This window comes from Lates calcarifer, linkage group LG12 (assembly GCF_001640805.2).
Source record: "Lates calcarifer isolate ASB-BC8 linkage group LG12, TLL_Latcal_v3, whole genome shotgun sequence".
NCBI lineage: Eukaryota > Metazoa > Chordata > Actinopteri > Centropomidae > Lates > Lates calcarifer.
Window position 1 is genome coordinate 21,183,434 of NC_066844.1, and position 15,459 is coordinate 21,198,892.

At 40.9% G+C, this 15,459-nt stretch overlaps 2 protein-coding genes and 1 long non-coding RNA gene across 9 annotated transcripts in view; 2 read left to right on the forward strand and 1 right to left on the reverse strand.

Moving 5' to 3' along the window:
• LOC108885988 (inositol 1,4,5-trisphosphate receptor type 1) overlaps nucleotides 1-7,215 on the forward strand; it is a 66,271-nt gene extending 59,056 nt beyond the window's left edge. For all 7 annotated transcript variants that reach the window (XM_018680567.2, XM_018680568.2, XM_018680570.2 and 4 more), the window contains 4 exons: nucleotides 679-844; nucleotides 3,770-3,930; nucleotides 4,754-4,915; nucleotides 5,769-7,215. In XM_018680567.2, coding sequence (XP_018536083.1) covers nucleotides 679-844; nucleotides 3,770-3,930; nucleotides 4,754-4,915; nucleotides 5,769-5,855 — 576 coding nt within the window. In that variant the 3' untranslated portion in view covers nucleotides 5,856-7,215. The remainder of the gene's footprint in view (nucleotides 1-678; nucleotides 845-3,769; nucleotides 3,931-4,753; nucleotides 4,916-5,768) is intronic.
• A 1,618-nt stretch (nucleotides 7,216-8,833) lies between these two features.
• Nucleotides 8,834-9,989, reverse strand: LOC127143123 (uncharacterized). Its single transcript, XR_007814323.1, has 2 exons — nucleotides 9,880-9,989; nucleotides 8,834-9,392 (listed from the first exon to the last, which is right to left on the reverse strand). It is a non-coding gene; the product is annotated as an uncharacterized LOC127143123 (long non-coding RNA).
• A 145-nt stretch (nucleotides 9,990-10,134) lies between these two features.
• On the forward strand, nucleotides 10,135-14,053 carry LOC108885992 (class E basic helix-loop-helix protein 40). Its single transcript, XM_018680579.1, has 5 exons — nucleotides 10,135-10,583; nucleotides 10,714-10,777; nucleotides 11,046-11,153; nucleotides 11,584-11,707; nucleotides 11,949-14,053. Exons 1-5 carry the CDS (start codon nucleotides 10,513-10,515, stop codon nucleotides 12,866-12,868), a joined length of 1,287 nt encoding a protein of 428 aa, XP_018536095.1. The 5' UTR covers nucleotides 10,135-10,512; the 3' UTR covers nucleotides 12,869-14,053.
• Nucleotides 14,054-15,459: the final 1,406 nt, after the last annotated feature.

Sequence of the window (15,459 nt, forward strand, 5' to 3'; positions counted from 1 at the left end):
AGTTGGGCGAAAAGGTCTTGCTGGGTGCTGACTTAAATTACTGAAGAAAAATAGCAGTCAACCGTATAATCACATGAATGCCACAGTGGTACTGCTTCTACAGAACAAGCTTGTCCTAAATAAGTGTGAGTGTGACTGCATTAGTCTGGTGACCACTGCAGGGTAATTCCCTTCAGGCTCACTCCATTACTTTTGAAAAGGATTAACTAAAAATGGAAAAAAAAAATGTTAATGAAATTGACCAGTGTATAACATGCTGAAGTTAAAGAGCCATTGGCAAACAATGTAAAATAAATATTTTTTAAAACCATGTCCCTCTAAAAGACAGGCTGAATCAGTTTGACCACCTTTTTGCCGTCTCCATTACTGTAGCATCTGGCAGGTCACATATGTGGTTTTGTGTTTCCATTAACATCCATGATGACCAAGGTTAACCTCATTTTAGACTCATCACATCATTCCCAACATATGTTTATGTAAAGACACATGTCCTTTGGGTCAATCAGTCCCCCATGATATGAAATCTTAGCATTCTGTTGTCACATTAAAGTTAATACTGTGACCCATTAGGTTTATAGTTATTATAGCTCTAAATAGGCAGTGGCAGAACTGTACAGATGTTACTGTTGTACTCCTTCAAGCTGACCCTGCTATACATTTAACCCTTTCCTTTCACAGGAGCCACTGTTTGCAGCCAGAGTCATATACGACTTGCTGTTCTTCTTCATGGTCATCATCATTGTCCTCAACCTCATCTTTGGTGTTATCATCGACACCTTCGCCGACCTCAGGAGTGAAAAACAGAAGAAAGAGGAAGTGCTGAAGACAACCTGCTTCATCTGTGGTGAGACTGCTCAGCTGATCTGTTATTGGAATAGTTTGTATAGGCTCCCAGTAGTTTTTTGTTGTTTTTTTTACCGCTCAGTTGATAAATGCTGCACTTTGTAAAGGTGACTGGCCTTTAAAGAATTAGTTGTTTAATCAATTAGCCGATCGACAGCTATTTAAAAAATTGATTAGTTTTAAGTAGAGAAATGATTAACATAATAGGCTCCAGCTGCTTCAGTGTGAGCCCTGGCAGCTTTTGTGTTTTTTTAACTGTTGCTCATGCAAAATAAACAACAGGACTCTGGGAACAAGTTTATTCCCAACAAGTTTATTGTGGCTTTTATCTTTTATATGGCACTGCTTTCTCAGCCAGATATCAGTAGACTGTGCTGAAATATTTTCCTAAGAATTGTTGTTGTGGGAATCAAACCTCTAACTTTCCAGTGACAGGATGACTTGACTAATAATTAGGGCACCCTGCCAGCCTGTGCTCTATTGTTGGAAGGACTCTGTGTTTCAGAGACGTCATTTGGTAGTCTTCCACGATCCTTCTAATGTCACCCGGTTAACTCCCAAATTCCCCTTTCAGAGCGTTTGATTTCGTGTTGTGTTTGTGGTTTCTGGTAAGTACGCTTCTGTAAAAATGTGTATGTAGTTTGTTGCAGTCCCCCCCCCCTCCCTCCCCCTTTCTCACTCTGCTGTCGTTCCAAAGAAGGCTGAGTCATGAGGGCTTCCTGCCACTGCTCTGCTCGCCTCCATAATTCATGTTTGTCTCACACGCACCGACATTTTCTCCCACTCACTCACTCACACGCACATACACACACACACGCACACACACACACACTTCGTTTTCGTACCATATGTTTTGTGCAACTTTGCTGATTACCCAAACTTTGTCCCAGTGTCCAGCATCATCTGCATTTCCTTTTATGTACATTATATGCGTGAGTGAGTAAATGCGTACGTGCTGCTGAGTCTGGGTGTGAATGTACAGCATATGTGTGCGTACATCTGCATCTTAATCAGTGTGAGCCCAACCAGCACAGGACATGCTGTGCGCGATGTGTGTGTCAGGTCAGGCACTCAGGACAAGTGGTAAGCATATGGAATGAGAACAGTATTATGTCACCCAGCCAGCCATCATCTCTGACTAACTCATGTTAAATAAGGCCAGGCCACAGGGGGAGCTGCCGTCTCTATGGTTTCCAAGAGGACCACAAGGGAACAGGAGATGCAGAGATTAGGAGCCGATCTCCACGGGCTTAAGTGGCTCTAGCCCTCTAGTCCTCTAGCTCGGTTTTATAAGCCATCGATCTCTCTCATAGTCTTGTATTAGTTTTTAGATCTATGGGGTCTGCAGCCAGTGATTGACTTACGTTATGAAGTTCCTGCACAGGGAGGGCTGGTTTTTACCACTAGCTTGAATTTATTTTTGTTCAGTGAATCAGGCTCAATCTTACTGTAAAATGGCATCTTCCGCCTCGAACAGAAAAAGTGAAATGAGAGACAGCAAACAGAATGTTTTAAAATGGTTGAAGTTCTCTCTTCTTGAGTCAGTACATATTAAGAAATAATTTCTACGGCTAAACATGTCATCCTTGGGTCTGAATATTGAGTCAGCCGGTACATGTTTAAATCAAGCCCCAGGAAGTTTTATCCTTGACTCTTCTGTTCTCCATTTCCATTTCTCCAAGCTCTTTTTACCATTTATATACAATCAACAGATGTGTATTGTGAGAGCATGTAGTGAAAGTTCAAAAACCTCCAGTTATTTGCTCAGTTTAAAGGAGAAGATGTATTATCACATTTCCTCTCAAAGGCCAAAGTGGTGTTTCTGAACAAGACAAATGGTCAAAAAAGACAGAAATGCAAAGAAAGAAACCTGAAAATTGGAGTGTCATAGTCAGGGATTATCAGGGACTCTGGAGCTGTTCAGATCCACAAGACAATGGATGATTTTGTAGACCAGCAGAACGTATGTGAATAAAATTGACTGTGCATGTGCTTTGCTTGTCAAATGCACCTAAAGAGATCCCTCAGAGCAAACACATCTCTGGTGTTCTCTTCTTTTCATTACTGTCTGCAGTTCAGTGCAAAACAAAAAAATGTGCTGTTTCATCTCTTTCAAGGCTCCGCTCTTCTGACAGCCTGTCGTGGGTGATGCTCAATTTTCTGGAGCTTTAACCTATAATTTAGTGTGGATGTTCTGAACCCTGATTTATACTGGCATAGAGGCGACTGTATTCCATTTGTTACTAATATTGTCTTCTCTGTTTTTTATCTATTTTCTCAGTTAGCTTTCTGTGTACAGTTGTCATGTTTTTCATGTCAAGTACATGGAATTCTTCTTAAAAAGCAATGTATTGTAAGTGTGGATGTTAGGCACAGTCTTGAATGATTTGTTTTCTATCATTCATTTATCCATATTTACCCAATATTGACCATAAGAATAATGTTTCTCCTATTCATATCACAGGATAGCTGAGCCCTAATTCATATCAGGTATGAACTAGAGAAGAATTCTTTCCAATGCTGTGCATCTTATTTGTAAAATAAACTGCAGCACAAACCTCATTTCACACTTATTTCTTTGAGTGTGCCTGACTGGCACTGTTATGATCTTTTTTCAGGTCCTTTTTGCCAAAAATATCTTTACCTCAATGAAACCTCCTGCATAAATAAAGCTTATCTAATTTACAACTAATCTCATTTCTCATTATGTTGCCAGTTTTTCATTCATTTATTCATACAGAGTGGCGTGCTTTCTTCCCTAATGTCAGGTTTCAGATTTTTGCAAAAACCCTCAATGCGAAAGCGTGTTGTGAAACAGAAACTGGTCAAATAAAAGCTTCTTCTTTTTTTCCTTTTCTCTTTTTTTCCAATTTAACCATAGTATAACTTCTTACCATAAATAACGTGTGTCATCACTCCCCTACAGGGCTGGAGCGGGACAAGTTTGACAACAAGACAGTGACTTTTGAGGAGCACATCAAAGAGGAGCACAACATGTGGCACTATCTGTTCTTTATTGTACTGGTAAAAGTTAAAGATTCCACCGAGTACACGGGCCCTGAGAGCTACGTGGCTGAGATGATCAAGGTAAACAAAAAGCACAGACATGCCCTTAAAACACACATCCACCTCAGCGCAGGTCTACTTTTGTGTGTTCTAAATGGTTTAAATGAGTTGGACCACACCGTCTTAGGGGTAAAGGTGATCCAATGAGCTACAGCAGGATCATCTAGAGAGGATATATAGGGTAAAGACATGTTATCCTGCAGAGAGACACTTGTCTATTACTCCACTGCTTGATGACTTACACCTTTCACCCTTGCACTTTCATTATTTCAAAGCCTTTCTGTGGAATTGTTGTATCCCTTTTCTGCTGGCGTATACCTGATCCTGGAAAAAAGAAAGACTGATGTGATGGGTGTTTCCTTTTGTGTCACGTTTTGATACAGTAACTGTGATCGAGCAGCTGAGTCAGACTTGTAAACATGTACTGGCCGAACACACACACACACACCTTAGCACACTAATCTGTTCCTCTTTTCTAATCTCAACTGACAGACATGCCAGTCATGCACATTTAATGACAGATGGGTGCAGATAAACAGGAAGTCGGTGAAACAAGACTGTACATGAGCCATGGTCTAACACTAAAACTGATTAAAGCATGATAATGAATCATTTGTCACTTCACAGGGATTTCCGTATGCACTCTGTCTGCAGCAATAATGGCACGTAAAGTTGCTCCTCCGAAAAATAGATTACACATCAGTGTCATTTGGAGTTCACATTTCCAAACAGTAATGCCTTCCTATTAAATTCACTGATACTTTGGTGACGTAAATCTATTTCAAAATTTCCAAATTAAGTGGAAAAAATAAATCAGTGGTTGATATTTTTTGGTCAACCACAGGAGCACAACCTGGATTGGTTTCCACGGATGCGTGCCATGTCACTGGTGAGCAGCGATGCAGAGGGTGAGCAGAATGAAATCAGGAACCTGCAGGAGAAGCTGGAGTCGACCATGAGGCTGGTGGCCAACCTGTCTGGACAGCTGACTGAGCTCAAGGAGCAGGTAGATCATGTGACAGCAAATCATGCACTCCCTCATTTTGTTGTACATCATCCTTGATTGCTTACTCTTTTCCATCCATTTTAATAGATTAGGTTTTCACAGACTGTTTTTTTTTTTTTATGTTCGGCCACTGGGACATTACTGACCACCCACACACCACTTTTTACCCAAGACCTCTACATATAATGAACAATAACATGGAAAGAGTTACTGGGGACTGGTTGCTTACAGTTGTACTATCACCATAATGGAACTGGTGACTCAAACAACCTAAGATACCTCAGTTGTCTATTTTCAGTTTTTAGTGTTGCTCTAGATTGTTAACCCATGTTCTGACAGTTGTCTAAGATTAACACAAGTTAAAATTAATATGTCACTATTATGGGACACATTATTGCCTTGGACTCTTAAAGGAATGGTTTGACATTTTATGAAATAGGCTTGTTTGCTCCATGTTTGCAAAGTTAGATGAGAAGAGAAGATTTTTACCAGTCTTGTGTCTGTACGCTAAATATGAAGCTGCAGCCAGTTAGCTTAGCTTAGCTTAGCAGACTGGCAACAGGAGGGAAGCAGCTTGCCTGGCTCTGTCAAAATCTGCATACCAGCACCTCTAAAGCTTGCTCATTAGCATGTTATATCTTGTTTGTTTAATCTTTTTTTCATAGCAAAGTGTAGAAACATTAAATCTATGTACATCCTCCTATATAAACATTGCTCTATAGCACTGCTGTTGGTCAAAAACTCCACAGGGAACCTTGAAAATACAGTATGGTCAAAGGAATTCATGCTAGCTTACAGAGGTGAGAGCTGATGGAAATGTCAACTTTCAACTGTTGCCTTTGTTTCCTCTCAGATGACAGAGCAGAGGAAGCAGAAGCAACGAATCGGACTCCTCGGGCATCCCCCTCACATGAACATCAATCCCCAGCAGCCTGCCTGAGGGTTCCACCAGGAGGGTTCCACTAGTGCCTGAGCACTCCTGACAGCGTACCACACGTTAGACAGGAGAATGCCAAAACGTGTCCGTCTCTAGTATGTATTTAGGTCGACATCTGACTGTATACTTCAGCAGACACTCCTACAATAAGTGTTTCTACAACATACGTGCTTCTGAGTGTCTGTGAAGCGAAAGTTATCTGAGTATGTTACTCACGGTCTCAAGTGCAGATGTGTATGTGTGGGTGGAGTGTGCACCAAGTGCCTCGGGACCCGAGAAGCCAGTCCCGTAGGTTTAAGAGATGAAAACACTGACTTCAGCTTTACTACCCCGAATGCCTTTTGCATTGTACCACACTGACAGCATGCCAAAGTTCAGCCATTGTTCACTGAGGGAGTATTTCTCTCAAGTGGCCTTGTATTGAGGTTTTAATCCTCACTGTTGCACCAGCAAACTCAGGTCACGTGGATTTGAAGGTTTGTTTGAACACATTATTTAATATTTTGCTTTTGTCTGACAGCAGTAGGAATACTCAATAATATGCAATGTCTAAATAAAAATTGAACTATTTTTGGGAACTGATATTTACTTTTATATTTGAAATTATATTATCATATTTAAAATATGGGAGACAACTCCTCTGAAGAATTCACCATGTTTTCCAATGTTTCTAAAATGCTGTTAGAAAACCTATACAGTGTTGTTGTTGGTTTTTTTTTTCTTTCTTTCTTTTTTTTTGTTGTATCATAAGGCCAAGAATTTATCACTTTCATAATACTTTGTAATCTCAAATGAAGGTTCGACTTGTTCCAGGACAGAGAGATTGAAAAAGCTTGAGGGTACCTTGAAACTTGTTGTCAAGAGAAATAATGCAACCAATTTTTAACTATTACTTTGAATCACAATTTGTATGAACCTACTGGAGAGAAAGGAACAAATCATGTGACTGCTTCAACTCCAAAGCCAGTTGCATGTTGTGCCTACTAATTGGATTTATATGGAGTCACATTAGACACATAGAACCAAACTTAAAGGATTTTGGGAGCAACAGTGAATTAGATTTATTATTATGCTGTGCACTGAATTATTTAATCTTCCTTTCATTCATTTAGTCCTAAAGCACTGATGTTTTCTGTAGCACACAAAATGATTGTTACTTTTTGGTTGGGCACTTTTGTAAAAGAAGTGACTGAGTGTTTGAGTGAGCGTGAGAGAGAGAGAGAGAGAGAAAAAAAAATGAACTAAAAGATGTAATTTGGAGTGCTGCTTGACCAAACTGAACTTTTATACTAATAGATGGTTTGTGTCTGAATTGTACATTCCATTCTTGGAGTCTATTTAAATAAACAAGTGTGTAAAATAATCTGATGGTGGGTGTTAAACACTATCTGCATCCTTGTGGAAGTGAAGAGAAAGACCAGAACATGTGTGAGTCTCACAAAAAAATAAATGTGGGTACTACTGGCAGATGAACTCTGAAATCTTATCAGTGGTCCTCTACGCACGAGGAAGTGCACTAATCTTACACCCTCGCTGTGTGAGGAAATATGCAACATGTTGAGTATATAGTGTGGTTGCACAATTTTAGCTTTAATTTTACCTTTTTGCATTTTATCACAGCACAGGAGGATCATTTATAGAATTTTGAAAAGGTTTAACTGCCTTCTATTGGGATTTTGTTAAAAAACAAAAAACAAAACAATATTAGATTATAAATATATTCCTGACAAATGTACACTGAAATAGCCTATTGTAACACTTAATTACATTTGTCGGTGGGCTTATGTGTTAAGCCTATGTCCAGATACAGTTTTAAGAACATACATTATAACATTATTCAGTTCCCCAAGCATTGAGTAGAGGTATTTTCCCCAAGATCTACAACTGAATTAAAACAAACGTACTATTGACAGGATTTTTTAAAAATCTAATTTAGTTTTTTAATTGTATTACATTTGCCCAGATTATGTTCAAGGGGATTTCCGTTGTTGTTGTGGTTATTTAATTATAAGTAAATCACTGTGACCTGTGTTATGGTCGTCTTGTAATTGCTGTGCATCCAATTTCTATTTAATTTACTACACTCTAGGAATTTTCTAACAGACTTATTAGTTACTGCAACTGACATGGTCATAGGATGTGAGCCTTCTGAAGCTTTCAGAAAGAATGAAGACCCTTCTCTTCAACTTTTCTTGCTTTTATGAAACTATGAAAAAAATGTTCAATCAAGTTGTCTTACAGTTTGTGTTGTGAAAAGCCAGGGTTTCAGAGTTGATGTCATCTGAGGTTATGAAAACAACCACGGGAGCTGTTACTTTCTTTCCTTAACTTCAGACTATCAGATAAGATAGATTGATAATGCTGATGAGCAAGCTCAAATTAACATGGAGAGTAAAACTGAAAATCAGCCTTAACATTTTACATTTACCTCAAGTGAATTTTGCACAATTATTGAAAGAGTATTTCAAATTTAATTGTGATTAGAAATGCATAAATACAAATTAAAAATGCATATTCAAAATGCTGGTAAGCTGTGTGAGGATGGATTTTGTGTTCTTATCCTGAAAAGAAATCAGTGGATTTGTCCTAGAAAGATCTTAAGTATGAGTTCATATGATTGGAGGGATTTTGCTGAATGTGGTTTCCAGGCAAAGTCATGAGGGACATGTGGTTAAATGAAAAAATAAATAAATAAAATAGCCGGGGGAAATATTACAGCTTTTCTCCAATCACACCATAATTCCTACTGTGATAGATATAATTGCTTACAGCTTCACAAACCCTGGCTTCATAATGGGGTCATTAATCCAGACTGACTTCAACTAGCAGAGGAACAATTTGTGGATTTTGACAGAACTGATGATAAATTCAATGTTTTGTATGTTGCTGATTGTGACCCCAAAAAACATGAAGCCACACATCCTGTTTACATGTAACATCTGCTCACTTATGGTGTATTAGGGTGATTATCCTTGATTATAGGTCATTAACCTGTAACAGATATGTAATGGTCTTACTGAGAATGGAAATGTCCGTGTAAATTGAGTTTGTTGGGTGTTCATCAAACCTTGTTGATTTTTTTACACCAGCATCTGTCTCTTGTAGAGATAAATGAGTATGTGGGACTCCAAGTCTTTGTGCTCTTGTTTTAGCTCTAACATTACCTAGGGTTATTAGAGTTAGTTTCTAATAGGGAAATTATCAATTAACTGCAATGCAAATGTCAACATACCTGTCTTTACACACTGTTTCATTTGCAGTAAGAACATTTATTAAACAAAATCAAAAAGAAGGTGTAGCTACTGTTGTAATGCGTGTTCGTATAGCCTGCAGCAGACAGGTGCAGCCGCCGTGTGCTGGATGAGCTGGATGGGCTGGCTGTGCCCTGTGCGCTCAGCAGGCTCCCGGGGCCATGAGCAGATCAACGTGACAGCCGGCACCGCCTCATGACAACAAGCACGGACTCCACACATCCATCCACGCACAGGTGCACGTGGTCTCGCCGTGACCGCACTGTTTATTTTGGAGCCCACCTGCATTCTGCAGACATGTAGATTATTATCATTATTATTATTATTATTATTATTATTAACAACATCTTTCCATTTGGCAGTGGGCTTGTTCATGACTTAATATATTTCTGAAAGCTTAATCCTATGTCCAATTACAGTTTTAACGGCAGACATGATAAAATTTAGTTACTCAAATATTTTGTCTAATACAATAAGCACGTTTTTGCGCGTTTAATGGCACGTTTAATATAAAACTAGAAATATAAAAACAGTTTAATAATGTTGTTGTTAATAAAGTGCAGAGCTCGTAATGTTTCTAAGACCTCCCCACCTCCGCATAACAGTCATAAAGCACTCAGTTAAAAGTTAATTCATTGCACTTGAAGTTCTGTGGCATTTCTATGCTGTATAATAATCCTGCAGGGTATACTCCCATGGCTACTACAGTCCTTTATATGTGTTTTTTCTTGTTGTTGTTGTTGTTGTTTATTATTTTCTAACAGTGGGTACCGTACCCAGTCACCTCCCCTGGCCCGGGCCTGTTCAACTCTGGTTCTCTGCCAGCACGTTCCCCGCGCCGTGGCGCGCACAGCCTTGTTTCCATACACTTCAGCATGGTGGTACACGGGATCCGACACGCGCCTCCCTCGGCTCTGACGTCATCCGCCGTCCGCCCACTGAGGCTCCTTATCGGTAGAAAGTGGGCCGTCCCTCCGCCGAGGATACAGCGCCGTTTAACACGTGAGCCTCATGTGACGGAGGTAGGTCAGGCAGAGCTGAGAGTCAGAGGGTTTATTTAACTCGTCGCTCTGTCCTCCCCCACTTTCCCAACGCGCCACCAAGAGGGTTTGCCTTTCTTCTGCGGCAGGACCACGGCGTGGAAATCGCAAGGAATAAACTTAAGACAATTTTCACAGCAGAAATAACCTTTACAGGAATCAGAATAGTGACATAGAATGACAAATTAGTCAACATTTTGACCTTTTTTTCCGAAGCATTTTTGCTGCATTTCGGAAACTGCTGCTTTACAGGTTTTTTTTCTAAATACGCTTAAATAAATGTGTGTTTATTTGTGACTGCATTGGAAAAGTACCTCGACTTTAACTGCGTAACTGGAGTAAAAAAAGAAAGAAAAAAAAAGAAAAAGAATGGAGCGAATTCCAAGCGCGCAACCACCCCCTCTGTCTAAACACCAGGCGGATCTGTCAGACGTGCAGGGGTAAGTTACACTTTGAAAATGTCTCTTCTAGACTCTAGCCTCTGTCTTAGTCCACTGGTCTACCTAATTTATTCTGTCTCGGAACCATCGCCTTGGATCTAATTGTCCTTCTCTCTTAATGTTCCTTCAGGATGGATTACCCGATGTATGTTTATAAACCCAGACGAGGAATGAAGAGAGGAGAGGAGAGCAAGGTCAGTTTTTATTTTTTGTTGCCAACTAGTTATTTTATAACCGTAGATCTTTATTGAAGGCTGTGAAGTACATGGGGAAGAATTAGGCTGGTAGTAGTCCTGTAGTCCCATAAATGGCTGACCTAATTTCTGCTATGACAACTCCTGGAGACCTCCCTATCTGTGACTGCCTGTGATCATCAAGAGCTGTGCTGTGTGTGTGTGGTGCTCCTCAGATCAGCTGAATTTACCCTCTCTCCTCAACATTGCTGTTTATTCTCACACTTAGGAAACCTACAAGCTGCCTCACAGACTTATTGAGAAGAAAAGGCGTGACCGGATAAACGAGTGCATCGCGCAGCTGAAAGATTTATTACCAGAGCACCTGAAACTCACGGTAAGTTCACGCTGTGGATAAATGGGGAATCACTGTGTTGAGTGGCATGCACCATCGAGCGGCTGTTCAGTGGTATTACATCCTCTCCACTGAGTGCGTCAGCAGCCAGTGAATGACAGCTCTTACTTAATGATGTGACCTCAGCCATGTTTCATTGTTTAAAGTGGGGATTGTAAAAATTCAGTTGAATCCATTCTGAAAATAAATGTGTTTATGGTACAATTAGTACAGAATGGATATTATTTATGAAATTTGTACCATCCTATATAATTATAAACATTTCCTAATGATTATTTTTGCCTGGTGGTTGCTGCTGCTGTTGTTACTGATCACAGCGACATTACAGATTATGCGTTAGTGTGTAGTTAAGCTTCGTTCCTGTGTGTTATGTAAGAGGTGAAGATGTGCTGACTGTGAGTGTCTCATACAGACTCTGGGCCACCTGGAGAAGGCTGTGGTTTTAGAGCTTACACTCAAGCATGTGAAAGCCCTCACCTCTCTTCTGGAGCAGCAGCAGCAGAAGATCCTCGCCCTGCAGAATGGCATGCAAATCGGTGAGCTGCGGATCACTGACACACACACAAATATAATACACGCAGAACAAGATGTTTTTGTCAGACAGAATGCAAATGATCAACATGAATGCACAATGACAGGAATATGTGGAGTTGCAGGCAAATAAGTAACCCCAAATAGACTTTTAACTTTTGGGAAAAGAGACTGGAAATCAGCAAAAATCTCCCATCTATGTCAGATTGCAGTTTCTGACTGTGTGGTTTCTTGTTGTGTTTACAGAGCAGCCTCCTGTCAGCCAGGAGAAGTCAGAGGAGATGTTCCGCTCTGGCTTCCACATGTGTGCCAAGGAGATTCTTCAGTATCTAGCCAATCATGAGACCGATGGAGACTTTGCACCGTCTCATATGATCAGTCACCTTCACAAGTTGGCTGCTGAGGTCCTGCAAGGTCCTGCCCGACCCCGCACCCCCCTCAGCCCCCGACGTGAAGAGATCCCCACCTACCACCAGCACCAGCCACACAAGGAGGTGCACACCAGCTTACCCCCTAAACCCAGCGAGGGCTATGGGAGGAACTGTGTGCCCGTCATCCAGCGGGTGTATGCCCCACCGAGCGGCGAGCAGAGTGGCAGCGACACGGATACAGACAGTGGCTATGGGGGGGAACTGGAGAAGAATGAGTCTGGGGTGCAGCAGGGACGCCCAGATTACTATGGCAAGGAGAGCCAGCTGAAGCGAGTGCTTGGAGAGCAGCAGAGCTCAGGCATCAAGCAGGAAGATGATGAGCCACGCCCCAAACGACCCCGGGTAGAGTCATCCGAGGATGAGCTGCTCTCAGGTGGGGAGTCGTCAGCTTCATCGTCCTCCAGTGGTTACAGCAGTTACATGAGCATGTCCCCCAACCACCCACCTCCTCCACATCCCCTCTGCATGCCTTTCTACCTCATTCCGCCCTCAGCTGCGGCCTACCTGCCAATGCTGGAGAAATGCTGGTACCCCGGGGCCATGCCCATGCTTTACCCTGGTGTGGGAGGCTCCGCACCCGCCATATCCAGCGAAAGACCACCCCCACCTCAGCTAGTGTTGTCTCCCAGGGGAGGTTCTCCAGCCCCTGCCATATCTCAGACCCCCATGGACTCCCCCGCCCTCCTTCAGGCACTAAAGCAGGTACCACCCCTCAACGTGGAAACCAAAGACTGAGAGATGAGAGCGCGGATGAAGAGACGATCCTGTTCTAGTACCCAGAAGCAGAAACAGTAGAAGGTGGGAGAAGAGAACTGAGCCGTTCCATTAATCCATCCTCATTCCTCTCCTCTGATCCTAAGCCTGGAGGTCAAACAGCAAATGAGAGGACTTGTAGAAATGATCAAGGAGAGATGGCGGGGTGGGGTGGGGGGAGCAGCATCCATCCACACTCGGAGGACGCAAATCTCTGGTTGAATGTTTAATGCTCAGTGATATTACTCAGTGCAAATGTATCATATAAACTGGATCTGCCCTGCATACACGCAAGCACACACAAACACACATGGTTGAATGTAAAGAAAGAAATGTTTTAGATGCTGCTGTTAAAGTATATACGCCGATGACACTGATGCATCTCACTTGTAGCTGTCACGATAAAGACACGCCACCTTTGTACTCTAGAAAAGTAATTGCACCAAATGTTAGTGGTCATTTGTCACCCAAAGTTCGTCGCCTGTGTCCTGTAGGTCACCATTATTGTCACTGAAAATGCCCTTCGAAACCAGACACTATGATGACTGGCACCGTAAAACACAAGGGTTTCTTCAAGTGTGTACCGTCAAGAGTAAGGGTACACCCCAATGAACAGATGAAGGAATGGGCCGCCACATGACCACACTGAATGAGAAGTCTTGTTTTTCATTGACAAACAGACAGTTGAGATGGAGTTTCTGTAATTATTGTTCATAGACTTCTTGTACATTTCTATTTTTGATACCTGTTCCTGCACCCTGTCCATCTGGAGAGCTAGAAGGAGGGCAGAGTGTAGACAATTGTACGTTGTGTACTCAGAAACTGTGTACATACTGTAGCACTGTGCTGGACCTGGTCTGCATACTCAACATCTGTTTCTGCTCAAGTCAAACCTGGTGTTTGTTCTTGCTGTTGCCTTTTACTTGTGAAAAGCTGATAAATCTCAGATGTTCATTCTCTGTACTACGTTTGAATACTGGAGTCAAAGGAGTGAGGAGAGAAGTGAATGTAAAAGTTCTACCAGAAGACTAGTTTTCTATAGAAAGAGGTACTTGAGATTTTATATTTTGGGACCTATACGAAAGATGTTTGTTGTACATATTTTGTCTATAAATGTTGATATACATTATATAAGTGTATTAATAAAGTATTTTTTTCCCGTGGAAATTTGCTCTGTCTGTATGTGTGTGAAATAGAAGGAGAGTGTGTGTGAAAACATCTAGTATTGAAATTCAGTCTGTCCAGATTTAGTTCTTTTACAGCACCAAAATATTCGTATCACAGGGAACACTTATGTAATGGCAGAGCTGTGGCCCGGCTCCCCTGCTGGTTAACCGTCTGTGCCCACTAAAACAAGTAAACACACATGAATGTAAACGGTTTCAGATAATCTCCTGAGGCAATAATCAGGATCCATCTGCATGACAGGGAGATGTTTCCCATGCCTCTTACTGGCTGTATGATGCAATATGAAATGCAGTTAGCCCAGAATTGTGAAATCTCTCTTTATATGTACACCAGCATTATACTCTGCATACTGCAGAAGTACATCAAAAAATATAGAACCATAATTTACAACAAATACCACATATTACCATAGCATGTGTTATGCAATCACATTTTTCAGCTTTGTCATAGTGCTTACAATCATAGCTTTATCTCATGGTGCAAATACCAACACATTTGCATTTCTACTCAGGCCCAGTGCATCCAGCACCAATGTGCAACATCATAAACCACATATTATCATTGTTTCCGCCATCATTTCTGAACTGTAGGAGTGTTGTTGCATTCTATATTTGGTTTGTTTGCACAAACCACAGTCTATGGCATGGCCCTAAATGTCATTAGTTTTTTCTATAAAGATTGCTATTCTTGTTTTATTTTAATTGTTTTATTGATGTCATGAGATGCCATTTACAAACTGATTTTAAAAATGTAGCTTACCCATTATTTCAGCCAGTTAAACATTTTTTTTATAATTAAATCATGTCTTTTAAGATTTCTCAGTAGTTTGGTCCTGGAGGCCAAGTGGTTTAAGATGCATATCATATAACCACACCATCTCCGGTTTGACCTTTGTTGCATGTAATGCTCATCTCTCCCTCCCTCATTGTGTCCTGTCTGTGTCTATTTCTGTCAATCTGTCCAATTAAGGGGAAAAAATCCACACAAAAAGACCTTTCAGTTTGCCAATTTCAGTAGTTTATTATTTTAGCCTCACACTTCAGGCAGACACCCAGACTATTTCAGTTATTTAAAAAATTTCAACAATAAATTAAATCCATTTAGTCAAATATGTGGCAATTATGTATCAGTGTCTAAATCCTTCAGGAAAGGTCTGTTGATCAAGTAATGGCCAACTTTTTCATGAGCATCAATATGCTTTCAGCACAAATTTTTAAGTTTCTAAGATATTTTTTACATTTTGATTTTATGTTAATATAAAGGCAAAAATGTCAAGTCAAACTAGTGTTGCAGAAGACATATGAACTTTCAGATAAGGGTTGCCTGTTCTGTCCTGCCCTTTTACACCCTCTCCAGCAACACTTTATTGCAACCATACCATTAGA

Coding starts and splice junctions, on each gene's coding strand:
- LOC108885992 (XM_018680579.1), top strand. CDS start 10,513: ATGGAGCGAATTCCAAGCGCGCAACCACCCCCTCTGTCTAAACACCAG. Junction 11,154..11,583: donor CAGAGCACCTGAAACTCACG/GTAAGTTCACGC, acceptor TGTCTCATACAG/ACTCTGGGCCACCTGGAGAA. Junction 11,708..11,948: donor GCAGAATGGCATGCAAATCG/GTGAGCTGCGGA, acceptor TTGTGTTTACAG/AGCAGCCTCCTGTCAGCCAG.